Below are 16,302 nucleotides of genomic sequence, written 5' to 3'. Positions count from 1 at the left end.
AACTTGCCCACCACCGACGTCAGGCTCACTGGTCTATAGTTCCCTGGCTTGTCCTTACCACCCTTCTTAAACAGTGGCACCACGTTTGCCAACCTCCAGTCTTCTGGCACCTCTCCTGTGACTATCGATGATACAAATATCTCAGCAAGAGACCCAGCAATCACTTCTCTAGCTTACCACAGAGTCCTCAGGTATACCTGATCAGGTCCTGGGGATTTATCCATCTTTACCCATTTCAAGACATCCAACACTTCCTCCTCTGTAATATGGACATTTTGCAAGGTGTCACCATCTATTTCCCTTACAGTCTATATCTTCCATATCCTTTTCCACAGTAAATACTGATGCAAAACACTCATTTAGTATCTCCCCCATTTTCTACGGCTCCACTCAAAGGCTGCCTTGCTGATCTTTGAGGGGCCCTATTCACTCTCCCTAGTTACCCTTTTGTCCTTAATGTATTTCTGAAAACTCTTCGGATTCTCCTTAATTCTATTTACCAAAGCTGCCTCGTGTCCCCTTTTTGCCCTCCTGATTTTCCTCTTAAGTATACTCCTACTGCCTTTATACTCTTCTTAGGATTCATTCGATCTATCCTGTCTATACCTGACATATGTTTCCTTCTTTTTCTTCACCAAACGCTCAATTTCTTTAGTCATCCAGCATTCCCTATACCTACCAGCCTTCCCTTTCACCCTGACAGGAATATACTTTCTCTGGATTCTTGTTATCTCATTTGTGAAGGCTTCCCATTTTCCAGCTGTCCTTTTACCTGCGAACAATTGTCCCAATCAGCTTTTGAAAGTTCTTGCCTGATACTGTCAAAATTTGCCTTTCTCCAGTTTAGAACTTCAACTTTTTGATCTGTTCTATCCTTTTTCATCACTATTTGAAATCTAATAGCATTATGGTCGCTGGCCCCAAAGTGCTCCCCCACTGACGCCTCAGTCACATTGGTGACGGGCTATCGGCCTTCACTGAGTTATTTCAGTAATGGTTCTGATGGACTCAATATTTGCAAAAGATGGTGGTTGGCAATTGTTCCACATACTGTCAGGGAAAGGGCAAGAGAGATTAGAAATCAGAAGTGTTATGGAACAGAAGGCTAAAGATGCAGTAATGGTGATTTAAAAAGTAAAAATTCATTTATGCTCATAATAGAATCAACATCAAGTATAACAGAAAGTGAAAGGGGGAACCAAGACATAGTTACTTATGAAGAGATATCAGAAGGGCAGACAGAGTCTGTGATTGTGGTTGATGAACTCAATGTTGAGTCCAGAAGGCTGTAAAGTGCCTGATCAGAAAATGTGTAATACAGTTTATGCAAAAATTGTCTGGAATGGTTTGTTCAGAAGTAATGAAAAGTTAATAACTTTAACATTTTATTTTATTTTGTATATTGAAGGATTGTGATCTATATCTTGAAGACAGCGACTTCATAACAATGTGTTTGGGGCCAGTTTTTATTTGTGGTGTAGAGAATGATGTTTTTGTACGATGATCAAAAATGAAATAGTCTGTTAAAAAGGGATAACTCCTAGATCATGGTTCTTTGTATAAAATTTCACAGAACAGCATTGTTACAACACAGGAGATGACATTTGGCCCAACTGATGTGTAACTTTCCAAATGAGCAACTCCCCTAATATCATGCCCTCACCTTCTCCTTGTATCTCTGCATATTGTTTCTTTTTGTTCATATGGCTGCCTGAGTTCCTTCTGAAAACTTCAATTGAACCTGCCTCCACCAGACTGTGGAGCATTCCGGAAGTTAACCATTTGCAGTGTGAAGCAAAGGTTTTCCTTTCTCTCTGGAAGACAGCCCTGATGACCTCTATCTTTTGTTGTGGTTCTGTTCGCCGAGCTGGGAATCTGTGTTGCAGATGTTTCGTCCCCTGTCTAGGTGACATCCTCAGTGCTTGGGAGCCTCCTGTGAAGTGCTTCTGTGACGTTTCTCTGGCATTTATAGTGGTTTGTCTCTGCCGCTTCCGATTGTCAGTTCCAGCTGTCCACTGCAGTGGCCAGTATATTGGGTCCAGGTCGGTGTGTTTGTTGATAGAATCTGTGGATGAGTGCCATGCCTCTAGGAATTCCCTGGATTCTATCTTTTAAAACATTTATCCATAGGATGTTAACATTACTGGCAGGGCTAGCAGCTCGAGTTGTCCTTGAGAAGATGATGGTGAGCTGCCACTTTGTGAGTTGCAAGAAGAAAGATTTAAGAAAGCTTCAAGGTGATATGGACAAGTTGAGGGCAAACATAATGTAGATGCTGTACAGTGTAGCTAAATATAAAGTTATAAACCGGTGTGCAAAATGGAAAAGAATATTATCTAAATTGTGATATATTGGAGTGGGTGTACAAAGTGATCTGGGTATCCTTATACTTCAGTCAATGAAAGTAGAGTGTCAGGAGATGCAGCAGGCAGTTAAGAAGACAAGTGGCACATTGACCTTCATTGCAAGAGGATTTGAGTTCACATGTCAGGATGTCTTGCTACAGCTGTACAGAGACTTGCTGAGACCATACTGGAGTACTGTGTGCAGTTTGGTCTCCTTCCCTCTGTAAAGGATATACTTGCCATAGTGGGAGTGCAGCAGAGGTTCAGTAGGCTGATACTGAGGATGGCACTGCTGGCCTATTAGGAGACACTAGTTTAACAAGGCTGGTATTCACTCAAGTTTAGAATGCTGAGAGGGGATCTGATGAAGCCTATAAAATTTTCTAATGGGGCTGGATAGATTAGATGCAGGGAGGATGTTTTTCTGTTTGAGAGTCTAGAACCAGAGCACACTGTCTCAGGATACAGCATAGACTGATGAGGAAAGATTTCTTGACCTGTGGAATTCTGTACCATAGAAGGCTGTGGAAGCCAAATCACTGAATATAATCAAGAAAGAGATAGTTAACTTCCTAAATTTTCAAGGAATCAAGGGATATAAGGAGAAAGCAGGGCTATGGCATTGAGATAGAGGATCAGCCATGATCATTTTTAAGGGTCAAATGGCCTATACCTGCTCATAATTTCTATGTTTCATGAAGTGCTGTTGTTTCCTAAATTGCTGGTTGAGGTGGATTTTCAATGGTAAAAGGGAGGGCATTCCAGGATGTTGATGTGATTTCTCTTTCCTGACCATGCAAAGCTTACTGATTGTTTGCTTTCAAAAGGCCCTATCTTCAGTAGAGCTGAAATGAGCTGAAATGATTCACAGTGGTCAAGTTTCAACAATAGTCAACAGTATTTTTGTCATGTTGAGCATTCCAATAATTCTTCAGTTGGTGCTGGAAACATCCGAGGAGCAGCAGAATCGACATTTCGGGCATAAGCTTTTCATCAGGAATGGGGCTTATGGGCTGAGGGACTGAGAGATAAATGGGAGGAGGGTGAGGCTGAAGATAGCTGAGAATGTGATAGGTAGATGAAGGTGGGAGAGAAGGTGATAGATTGGAGAGGAGGGTGGAGCAGATAGATTGACAGGTCAAGAGGGAGGTGCAGAATTGGAAAGTTGAGACTCTGGGTGGGGGGGGGGGTGAAATGGGAAAATTGGTGAAATTGAATTAATGCTGTATGGTTGCAGTGTGCCAAGGCAGAAGATGAGGTGTTCTTCCTCCAGATGTTGGGTGGTTGGGGTTTGGCGATCGAGGAGGTCCAGGACCTGCATGTCCTTGGTGGGGTGGGAGGGGGATTTGAAGTGTTCAGCCATGGGGCGGTGGGGTTAGTTGGTGCAGGTGTCCCAGAGATGTTCTCTGAAATGATCTGCAAGTTGGCATTCTGTCTCCTTGGTGTAGAGGAGACCACATCGGGTGCAATGGATACAGTAGATGATTTGTGGAAGTACAGGTAAATGTCTGTCTGATGTAGAAGGATCCTTTGGGGCCTTGGACGGAGGTGAGGGGGAAGGTGTGGGCACAGATTTTGCACTTCTTGCTGTGGCAGGGGAATGTGCTGGGAATGGAGTGTGGGCTGGTGAATGGGTGTGTATCTGACAAGGGAGTCGCGGAGGGAATGGTCTCTCCGGAATGCTGGGGAGAGAAATATATCCCTAGTGGTGGGGTCTGTTTGTAGCTGGCAGAAGTGGCAGAGGATGATGCGATGTCTCCGGAGGTTGGTGGGGTGAAAAGTGAGGACCGACGGGGTTCTGTCCTTGTTGCAGTTGGGAGTGATGGCATTCAAAGACGGAGGTGCAGGAAGTGGAGGAGATGTGCTGGAGGGCATTATCAACTAGGTGGGTGGGAAAATTGCGGTCTTCGAAGAAGGAGGCCATCTGGGAGGTTCTGTGGTGGAATTGGTCAACCTGGGAACAGTTGCGGCAGAGATGGAAGAATTGGGAATGAGGGAAGGTGGTTTTACAGGAGGTAGGCTGGGAGGAGGTGTAGTCTAGGTAGCTGTGGGAGTCGGTGGGTTTGTAGTAGATGTCCGTGGTTAGTTGGTCGCCGGAGAGAACATCTCTGGGAGACCCACTCCCACCAACCCCATGGCCCCATGGCTGAACACTTTAACTCTCCCTCTCACTCCACCAAGGGCATGCAGGTCCATCAATTGCTAACCATGCCTGGAGGAAGAATGCCTCATTATCTGCCTTACGAAACTGCAACCACGTGGGTTTAATGTGGATTTCACCAGTTTCCCCATTTCCCCTCTCCCCACCTTTATCCCAGTCTCAAGCCTCCAACTCGATGCAGCCCTCTTGACCTGACCATCGTCCTTCCCATCTATCTGCTTCACTTTCCTCTATCACCTTCACCAGCACCTTCATCTACCTATCTCATCTCAACTGCCTCCCCCCACCGCCTGCCATTTATCTCTCCGCCCCGGCCCACAAGCCTCATTCCTGATGATGAGCTTATGCCCAAAATGTCGATTCTCCTCCTCGGATGCTCCTTGACTGACTGTGCTTTTCCAGCACCAAACTCTCGACTCTGATCTCCAGCATCTGCAGTGCTCACTTTCTCCTAATAATTCTTCAGTTTGATGTACTTCTGGGATTTGCTTTGATGCAGTATGATCTTTCACTGTGAATCTAAAATGCATTCCGTAGACTGTATAGATTGATAAATTTATTTATCAATTGTTTACCTATATGCAGGTGGAAGGCATATTACTTGAGTGCATGTTAAAATACATTTACTGAAATGATGGTGTGGTGTTTAGGACATGTATTTGGGTGATGTCTTACTGTTTTTAGAATAATGTAAAATTGAGTAATGATTGGATCCAGTATGATCATTTACTAGCTGCCTTTCAGATTAAAATATACACGTTGTATCCAAATTGGGGAGAATATTCATAATACTGGATGGATAAAATATGTCCACCTGATTCACTCTCTCTCTCTCTCTCTCGCTGTCTCTGTCTCTCTCCCCCCTCTCTGGTGCATCTTTGCTTATTGTTAACTATTCTTTGCTACTTTCTTTCATAATTAATGAACAATTAGTATGGATTAATTTTGTAAGTTTCAATAATAATCTTGAAGTTTTATTGAAGGATTTTGAAGTACATTTTTTTTAGAGGACAGATCCAAATACTTTTGTTGTTCTTGTAATTTAAATTATTTATTTGCTGTATCTTCAAATGTGGATGCACATTGTCCATAGTCAATGATCTATCCAAATGGTGAATTATTGAATTGCTTGAAGCAAGTGAAAGCCGTTGATAAAGGTGAATAATGAAAGTAGAAAATAATTAACTAAAAAAGGAGTAGATGTTGGTTCCATAATTATTCACTAAGGACAAATTAAGGATCAACTCTTATCAGTATGTGGCTGGAGCAAAATAAGCCTTGCTGAATAACTGTGTTGGTCATTTTCATAATTCTGGGGTCCAATGAAAGTTACTTATTGCCATCATTGGTTGAGAGAGATGTTTTCTAACTGGTTTGACTGTACAAACCATTACTTGCTAGGAGAAAGTGAGGACTGCAGATGCTGGAGATCAGAGTCAAAAAGTGTGGTGCTCGAAAAGCAGAGCAAGTCAGGCAGCATCCGAGGAGCAGGAGAGATGACGTTTCAAGCATAAGCTCTACATGAGGAATGTGGGTGGGGGCCCCAAGGGGGGCAGATAGATAAATGGGTGGTGGTACGGGGAAGGTAGCTAGGAATGCTATGGGTAGATGAAGGTGGGGAGTGATGGTGATAGGTCGGAGAGGAGGGTGAAGCGGATAGGTGGAAAGGAAGATGGACAGGTCAAGAGGGCGGTGCTGAGTTGGACTGTTGAACGTGACATGAGGTTGGGAGAGAGGAGATGAGGAAACTGGTGAAAGCAACATTGATTCTGATGTCAGTTTTCACCAGTTACCTCACCACCCCCCGCAATGTTCCTGATTAAGAGCTTATGCTTGAAAAGTCAACTCTCCTCTTCAGATGCTGCCTGACAGGCTGTGCTTTTCCAGTGCCACACTTTTTGAAGCCATTGCTTGCACTCATTTTAATAGACTTCATTTGAAAATTACTGTGGAATACTCCATGCAAACAATATAGCTTCGAATAAAGGCAAAATGCAGTAATTGGTAGAAAGCTGTAGCAAACAGAATACTGGAGAAACTCCGTAGATCTCGAAGCATCTTTATAGAGAGAAACAATTAACAGTTTTTGGGTCTGATCTGACTCCTTTTCAGAGTTTCTCTAATGCTGAATGAAGTTATACACAAATGTAGATGAAATTGTACTGATATGTATAAAAGGGTGTTTTATGAATGAGCAAACTCCCAATATTTTGCAACATCAGGGCTTAATTCCACATTCTGAAATTTCCAAATTCATCATTATGAATGACAAACTTTTGGATTTTTTTTGTTCGCTGTAAATCAACACTGACTAAACAATTGTGTATTTATTGCCTATTAAGTAGACTAAAGAAAATGTATCCCCATTAACCTCTTATTGCAACGAATGCTTCACTCCATATTTGTACGTTACACAGCACTATGAGAGATACGTAGTCTGGTGTGTAAAGTTTCACACCCCTCCCTGGCATTAACAAGACTTCTTTGATTTACTGCACCTTCCCACCTTGTCACCTGTTTATTTTAAAATCCTCTCTACTTCCCTAGTTGGTGGCATGCAAGAGCACTGTCTCCAGCATGGGACAAGGAGGGATTACCCCTTCGGTACAGATCCCAGTTTCACTTGGTGTCCTTGTCCCATGAACTGGAACCCACTTCGCACTCCCCAGTCTGAGCCATAACATTGTGTCTCTAACCCAGTTTGGCTGTGACTTTGCTAATAATGCAAAGTTAATTACTTTTGAGGTTCAGCTCCTTAATTCTAATGCTAGCTCCTCATGTTGATGATGCAGGACCATGTCCTTTGTTCTACCAATGCCTTGGTACAGATGTAGACTGTCATGACTAGATCATCCCCCTCTTGCTGCAAGTTCTTTTCCAGCTCCTTAGCAGATGTCCCAAACCCTGACAATGGTCAGGCAATATGGTCATCTGGACCCACAATCATTACTGCAGAGACTAGTGTCCATCTCTCTCACTATACCATCCTGTACTACCACTGCATTCTTCTTACTGTCACCTTTTGATGGCTTCCTGCACTACAGTGCCATGTTCCTCTTTAGTTCATCCACCCCGTCGCAGTCCTCGTTCTCACCCAGACAGGCTGAATGAACCTCAAGCCTTTGTTAGGTAATTGCGATGGCTGAGGCTTCTGCCCTCTGGGTCCTGTTACCTTCCTCCAGTTTCATGCTCCTGTCCCAGACACTGAGCAAATCTGATGACTCAGCCTTAAGAAGGGAAATGGCTCTTCCTGCCACAAATAATCCAGAAAAGGTTCCCCCTCCCTGATATGTCACAGTCTCTGTAGTTCAGCGTCCTGCTCATAATATCTACACCAAAGCTGCTCAAACTTGAATGCTCCACCACAGACATGTTTGATATACACCAAACTGACATGCAGGAGCTCCATGTGCTGTAACTGAGACACATCGATTGTCCTGCCATTGTTACATATTCCAAAGAATTATTTACTGCTTACATATTAACCTAACCACTTGTTGCTTTGCTACATTAAACCTTTGGGATAGAATAGACTTGGTCAAGTAGCTTCTTCTCCTGTAGCAACATAATATCAATTCCTGAGTGCTGACAAAGTTAAAGTCAAAGCCAATGACAAAAAAGAGAAACTTGTTCCCTTCCTGTCACTTCCTTAATCACTTAACTTTGGAACACTACTGTGAGTCATACTCAAATGCTTAGTTACACTAAGTTGGCTATTTTTATATGCTCCTAAAACAAAGGCTCAGCTGACTCAATGAGGATTCAGTTTCAGCTTTTTTTTAAATTAAGTTCCTTCATTGGAAGCATGTTAAAACCCTGTTTAAGGTTGACAGTCATGGAATTTAAACAGTAGCTTATAGTTTAATGCTAGCTATAAAGTTAAGAGTTATATAGTATAAAATGTAGAGTTTCTTATGTAGCAACTACATGGAATCAATTCTAGGGCATATTATTCCTTCATTTCCAAGAAACACTCATGCATTGGAGACAGCATATAAGCGATTTACACAAATGGTTCCAGGAATGAGAAACTTCATTTATGAAGACAGATTGAAGAAATTGGGTCTGATGTCCCTGGAGAGAAGAGGTTGAATGAAGATCTGATGGAGGTTTCAAAATCATGAGTAAGCTGGATAGAGTAAATAAGATGTTCCTGCGTTCAGGGAAGGATTACAATGAGAGGACATGGATTTAAAATGATGTATAAAAGAAGCAAAGTTGAAGTGAGAAAAATCTTTTTCGCATAGCAAGTAGTCAGAGTATGAAATGCATTGCCTCGAGGTGCAGTGGAAAATTGTACCTTCAATTTTCAGTTGAAGCAATCAAGGATATTGAATGATTATTTGGATAGAAATAATGTGCACGGGTCTAAAGTGAAAAAGCATGAGGTTAATACGAGGTAATGATGCTCGTTTGAAGAGCTGGTGCAAGCATGATGGGCTGAGTGGCCTCCTATGCACCCTAGTATTTCTGTGATCCTGTAGTGATGCTGTGTAGTGATAATGGACTTTGTCATTCAAAAGGGTGGAAGATGAATTGAACAGAGGAATTTAACTGTCATTTATATAAATGATTTGGATGAGAATGTATGAGGCATGGTTGGTAAGTTTGCAGATGACACCAAACTTGATGGTATAGTGGACAGTGAAGAAGAGTATCTAAGATTACAAAGAGATCTTGATCAGTTGAGTCAATGGAAAGAGGTGTGTCAGATGGAGTTTAATTTGGATAAGTGTGAGGTATTGCATTTTGGTAAAACAAACAAGTGCAGGGCTTTTACAGTTAATGGTGGGGCCCCGGGTAGCATTGTAGAACAGAGACACCTAGGGGTTCATGCTAATAATTCTTTGAAATTTGCACCACAGTTCGACAGGGTGATTTAAGACTGTATTTAGTGTGCTTGCCTTCATTGCTCAGCCCATTGAGCACAGGAGTTGGGACATCATGTTGAAGTTGAGACCTCTTCTGGAGGTGTGCAATTCTCATTGTCCTGTTATAGGAGGGATAGTATTAAATTGGACGGGTTCAGTAAAGTTTTACCAGGATGCTGCAAGTAGAGGGTTGGTGTTATAAGAATCTGCTGGAAAGGCTGGGATTTTTGTTTCACTGGAGCATAGGAGGTTGGGGGTGACCTCCTTGAGGTGTATAAAATCATGATGGGCATCGATAGAATGACTAGCAAAGGCCTTTTCCCTAGGTTGGGGATTTCAAAACTAGGGGGCATATTTTAAGGTGAGAGGGGAAATATTTAAAAAGGACATGAGGTGCAACTTTTTTATACAGTGGTTTGTGTGTACAATGAACTGCCAGAGGAAGTAGTGGAGACAAACACAGTTACAATGTTTAAAAGACATTGGATAAGTACATGAATAGGGAAAGTTTGGAGGGATATGGGCCAAATGCAGGCATGTTGGACTAGTTTAGTGTGGGAACATAGTTGTGTGGACTATTGGTCTAGAGACTTTTTCCATGCTGTAATAGACTCTGACTCTATAACCGGTTTGAAGTTCAATCATCCAATTTATTGTAAAATAGCAATTTTGGCCCTCCACTCCATGACTTTGTAAATAAAATGCAAATTTGTTCTTGTCTTGTGCATTCAGGTTTGGCTGTTCCTATATTGGTAGCTATATGGTACAAGTTAAGCCTCTTTGTGTGCTGAGATTTCTTCATCATTGACTCTCTGTGAGCAATGAGTCATTTGGGTAGAATTTGGTCAGCACAATCATACCACCACCATCACACCAGCCCTCCCCATTTCCCAACTCCTGTGCTCATACCCCATGTACATGCCCCCAACCCTTGCAGGTGTGCAGTCCCCCATGCACATGCTTGCAACGCCACTCAGCCCCACACTGATACACAAACATGCATACACACACCTTTCCTGACTGAATTTGGCATGTCTGTCGAGCAAGTGCTGGTAGGTTATTTGATCACGGGTCAGGTTATGAAGAGGGTAGAAGGAGGAATGACAATACCTCGAGTAAGGCCATTAAGCTAACAGTTAGGAGTGAGGGACGTGAGTGATTTTTGTGCCACTGTCTCCCTCCCACCTTTTTCCTAATCCAGCGATGGTGCATTAGATTGTTGACTCATCTGTTACCAATCTTGATACAGACTCTGAATTGAATTTTGAATGTTCAAAATCCATAAGACTTATGACCTCGCAAACTACATTTAACTCCTGGCTTCCAGACTTTCTCTTTAACTTGTGACTTTTTGTCTTATTTTGAGTCAAATTGTGAGTGTAAATTGCTTCAGGTCGTGGTGGGCCAGCCTTAAATAATTTCAGATAACTGTGAAAAAATGAAAACTGGTAATCAATGCATAATACTTTCATGTAACTGTTAAAGTTCTCCCTTTTGCAAAGAAAATTGTTTTTTCGATGCATTGCTTTTTGACTCTGTTGTTGGAAAACCATTTTGCTACTTATCGGAAGAAAAAAATCTCCTGAAGTTTGATTAGTTTGTCAATCAAGTTAAACTCCTCTATCATATTTTACCTGAAGGTTTCTTATCAGCAGCTGGCAGCTGGTTTAATAACCCTTTCTGTCAATGACCACTCTACATCAGTGAGTTGATTTCCCCTGAGCCATTTGTCAAGTTTTCCCTTCTGCATCAGTAGACAGCGGTCACAAATAATGGCTCCTTTTAAAAGAAATCAAAATTGAAGAATTGACGTTTAGATGGAAAGCATGTTTATACCTTGAGGCCTCAATGGAAAGGTAGCATAATGTTTTCACCCTTTCACTTCAGAAGAGAGAGATCATTGTTCTTTCAGCGCATTGTTCATGGACAGACTGCTGCATATAAATGCCAAGAGATGAAGTAAACTGAAGATTTTCCAAACTCCTGTTGTAGAAATACAGAACATAGAAAAGTACAGCACAGAACAGGCCCTTTGGCCCATGATGTTGTGCTGAGGATTATTCCTAATCTAAAATAAAATAACCTAACCTATGTATCCCTCAATTCACTGCTGTCCATGTGCATGTCCAGTAATCACTTAAATGTCTCTAATGACTTTGCTTCCACCACCACTGCTGCCAATGTATTCCATGCACTTACAATTCTGCTGAAAGAACGTACCTCTGACACCTCCGCTATATCTTCCTCCTAATATCTTAAAATGATGACCCCATCGTGCCGGTCAGTCCTGGACTGGGGAAAGGTCTCTGGCTATTGACTCTATTTATTCCTCTCATTATCTTGTATACCTCAATCAGGTCACCTCTCTTCCTCCTCCTGTCCAGAGAGAAAGGTCCGAGCTTAGTCAACCTTTCTTCGTAAGACAAGCCCTCCAGTCCAGGCAGCATCCCAGTAAACCTTCTTTCCACCATCTCCAAAGCCTCTGTATCTTCCCTATGTTAGGGTGACCAGAACTAGACACCATATTCCAAGTGTGGTATCACCAGGGTTTTATAGAGCTGCAGCAAAACCTAATGGCTCTTAAACTCAATTCCCCCTGTTAATGAAGGCCAAAAAACACCATATGCTTTCTTAACAACCCTATCCACTTGGGTGGCAACTTTGAGGGATCTATGCACTTGAACACCAAGATCCCTATGTTCCTCCACACAGCCAAGAGTCCTGTCTTTTATCCTATACTTAGCATTCCATATTCGACCTTTTAAAATGCATCACTTCGCATTTATCCAGGTTGAACTCCAACTGCCATTTCTCAGCCCAGCTCTGCATTCTGTCTATGTCACGCTGCAGCCGACGATAGCCCTCGATACTATTGACGGCACCTCCAACCTTTGTGTCATCTGCAAATTTACTAACCCACTCCTCAACCACCTCATCCAAGTCACTTATGAAAACTACAAAGAGCAGAGGCCCAAGAAAGAGCCCTGCAGGACCCCACTCAACACTGTCCTCCAGGCAGAATACTTTCCATCTGCAACTTCTGTCGGCCAACCAATTGTGAATCCAGATAGCTAAATCCCCCTGTATCCCATACTTCCTGACCTTATGAATGAGCCTACCATGGGGGAACCTTATCAAATGCCTTGCTGAAGTCCATATACACCACATCCATTGCTTGACCTTCGGCGACCTGTCTCGTCACCACCTCAAAGAACTCAATAAGATTTATGAGGCATGACCTGCCCCTCACAAAGCCACGCTGACTGCCTTTAATCACTCTGTTTTTCCAAATAATCATAAATCCTATCCCTCAGAATTCTTTCCAAAACTTTGCTGACCACACATGTAAGACTGACTGGTCTGTAATTACCAGGGATTTCCCTATTCCCCTTCTTGAAAAGAGGAACAACATTCGCCTCCTTCCAATCGTCCGGTACAACTCCCGTGGTGAGTGAGGAGGCAAAGACCTTTGCCAGCGGCTCAACAACCTCCTTTCTCGCTTCCCGGAGCAACCTAGGATAAATCTGGTCTGGCCATGGGGACTTATCAATCTTAAAGTTTGCCAAAATTTTCAGAACATCAACTTCTTCAATCTTGAACTGGTCAAGCCTGCATCCCAGCTCCTCAAAGTTCTCATTCACAAGGTTCCTTTCCTTAGTGAAAACCGAAGCAAAAAACCCATTTAGGGCTTCCCCTATCTGCTCAGACTCCACCCACAAGTTCCTTACGCTATCCCTGATCGGCCCTACCTTCTCCCTGATCATTCTCTTATTCCTCGCGTATGAGTAAAATGCCTTTGGGTTCTCCCTAATCTTTCCTGCTAAGTCTTTTTCATGCCCCCTCCTGGCTCTCCTCAGTCCATTTCTGAGCTGCTTTCTAGTCAGCCTGTAATCCTCTAAAGCTGTGCTAGATCCATGTTTCCTCTAATATAGCTCTGTAAATGCAACAACTGTGCTCTATTATTTGGATTTCAGTGAAGTGAGGAAGAAACATTCTTCAGTATGCACGCAGAATGCCGGAGAAACTTAGATCTGGCAATGACTGTGGAGAAAGAAAAAGTTGCTGTGTCAAGCCCAGTATGACTCTTCAGGGCTTTGAAGAGCAGTCAGACTGAACTCAAAATGTTAACTCTATTTCTGTTCCGACAGGGGCTACTAGATCTGTTTACCCCAGCTTATTTCAGATTTCCAGTATCTGCAGTGTTTCACTCTTATTCTTTCTTGAAAGGCTCGGGGAGTAAATTCACTGCATTTTGTGGAGCTTATTAAAATTCTGCTCAGCTTCATCTCATGACCTGTTTTGAATGGGAGTGAAATTACATTTGGTAACCCTTAAGGTGGGGAAACACAATGCATCAAGGCTCCAGTGCATAGAATAGCAGGATACTATACACAGAAGGAGAACATTTGAGTGCATCAGCTCTTTTGAAGAGAAATCAGATTAAACCCCTCTCCTATTCTCCAACAATATTTTTCTCCAATTCTTATATCCCAATACTTTCATCAGCCATCTCGAGTCAATGTTAGCTTGCTCTCTTTCCATGGTTGCCAGCTGAGCCACTGTGATCTTCAGCATTGGTTGTTTTCAGTACAGATTCCAGCATCTTCAATAATTTGATCGTACCTTTTGCCGCTTGTTCTTGCTGGGGCAAGAGGGGGAGATGGGAAGAATCTCTTAGTTCTGTATAAAGTGATTTGTTTTCAATTGCACCCCTTTTGGTTTCAGTATCAGCTGGTAGCTGACCTCTTCCAGGGAGAGAAGGAACCTGCGACTTCCAACATAAAGACGAAAACTTCGAAAATAAGCATTCGACCACTCAAACCTGCCATGAAAGCACCCAATAAAGAGCACAAGAAAACAGTTGGACTTCAGGTACATACATTATTTTGGCTAATTTCCCCTCCCTACTGAATCGACTGATTCAACAATGTATTGTAAAATTGAGGGAATCTTAACTTGTTCTGACACGTTTTCTTGCCAATGTTTGCTATTCTAAAGAGTTGATTTTCTTTCTTCTGATATGATTCTCTCTTGGCTTTCCCCACTGCAACTTTTACCTGTAGCATGTAAAACCTATAGCTTTTGTCTATCTTGGAGTTTTGAACAGTGTGGAAGGGCTTTCTCTGCAAACCAGGACTCTGATTGTTAGTTATACTTGTAGCATTTTAAGGAAAGTAGTTAAAGGGAGGGCGCACCCAACTCTGCCTCTGAGTACTTTAACTTGGAAGTTAGGCCAGTACTTCTCATGAAGGTTTGGATTAAACAGTTGGTAATAAGTAAGGATTAAATTCTGAGTCGAGAATAGTAAGTGACTACAAAGCAAGTTCTAAAGTCTAGGTCATCACAGTATTGTGACGATTGATGTGTATTATATAGCTAATGAGAGGTGCTTGAGCCTGAAGTTAACTGCTGGAAAATATTACATGTAAACTCAAAATGAAAAGTCATACCCATAGTGAGAGCTCCATCATAGCAGCAGGGACACATGCGTAACGCACATACACATGCACGAGAATGCCATGTAAACTGTTCAAATAGAAAACAGGAAATGGTTCGAGCTTGAAGTGACGTAATCAGAGATTAGAAGTCATTGCTTTCATGACATTGGCCTAGATTTTACAGGAAACCAATGGGTGGGAATTCGGGTAGATCGATCGGTAAATCAGGACGCATGCTATCGGCAGGTAAATTATCTCATTTAAGCCAGAGTGTGGGAAGCCCAGTTTCAATGTAAAATCCAAATCGTTGTGTCTAAATAGCTAAAACCTGGGAGATTATTGAAATTGGTGGACTTGCACAGCTACTTGGATATGCTTCCATTCTTTACTTCCAGGGTCTCCATCTTCATCAAAAATCTTGTACATCAGTGGTGCTAAGTTCCTTTCCAGATGGTTTCTACTTAATTTAGACACCAAATACATTCCAGTGTAGTGGGGAAAATTCTTACTCACGCCCATTATGTTGTTTAAGCCTCTGTGCTCACCTCTTAGAACTCTCACGACCTTCATAGAATCTCCGCCGGCCCCATCTTTTCTTACTACTCTGACTTCATTCATTACAATCCTTGTATCATAATTACTGCTTGTTCTTCAGATGATTATTGACAGGTGGCAAGCTTTAGGAGCTCTGCAGTGCTCCGGACTTCTCATTAACTTGAATAACTTCAGATCTTAACTATAGAGTCCGCTTTCCGTATCAAATAGGAAGCACTACTCTTTTCAAAGAGACTGCCATTGAGACCCTCCATTTGAACTGTGTGCATTCATTGGGCTTAGGGTTCACTTAGAACATAGAACAATACAGCACAGAACAGGCCCTTCGGCCCACGATGTTGTGCCGAACATTTGTCCTAGCTTAAGCACCCATCCATGTACCTATCCAATTGCCGCTTAAAGGTCACCAAAGATTCTGACTCAACCACTCCCACAGGCAGCGCATTCCATGCCCCCACCACTCTCTGGGTAAAGAACCCACCCCTGACATCTCCCCTATACCTTCCACCCTTCACCTTAAATTTATGTCCCCTTGTAACACTCTGTTGCACCCAGGGAAAAAGTTTCTGACTGTCTACTCTATCTATTCCTCTGATCATCTTATAAACCTCGATCAAGTCACCCCTCATCCTTCGCCGTTCCAACGAGAAAAAGTCTAGCACTCTCAACCTATCCTCGTACGACCTATTCTCCATTCCAGGCAACATCCTGGTAAATCTTCTCTGCACCCCCTCCAAAGCTTCCACATCTTTCCTAAAGTGAGGCGACCAGAACTGCACACAGTACTCCAAATGTGGCCGAACCAAAGTCCTGTACAGCTGCAACATCACTTCACGACTCTTGAATTCAATCCCTCTGCTAATGAACGATAATACTCCATAGGCCTTCTTACAAACTCTATCCACCTGAGTGGCAACCTTCAAAGACCTATG

General features: G+C 42.5%; 1 protein-coding gene across 1 annotated transcript in view; it reads left to right on the top strand.

Annotated features, from left to right (window-relative positions):
• The window catches only part of myo5b (myosin VB), a 265,930-nt gene that overhangs the window by 160,586 nt on the left and 89,042 nt on the right, over nt 1-16,302 (top strand). The window contains exon 15 of the mRNA XM_043674299.1: nt 14,103-14,249. Coding sequence (XP_043530234.1) covers nt 14,103-14,249 — 147 coding nt within the window. The remainder of the gene's footprint in view (nt 1-14,102; nt 14,250-16,302) is intronic.

Source organism: Chiloscyllium plagiosum, chromosome 1 (genome assembly GCF_004010195.1).
Source record: "Chiloscyllium plagiosum isolate BGI_BamShark_2017 chromosome 1, ASM401019v2, whole genome shotgun sequence".
Classification (NCBI taxonomy): Eukaryota; Metazoa; Chordata; class Chondrichthyes; order Orectolobiformes; family Hemiscylliidae; genus Chiloscyllium; species Chiloscyllium plagiosum.
The sequence above is the reverse complement of the archived record's forward strand: the minus strand, read 5'-3'. Positions and strand labels throughout refer to the sequence as shown.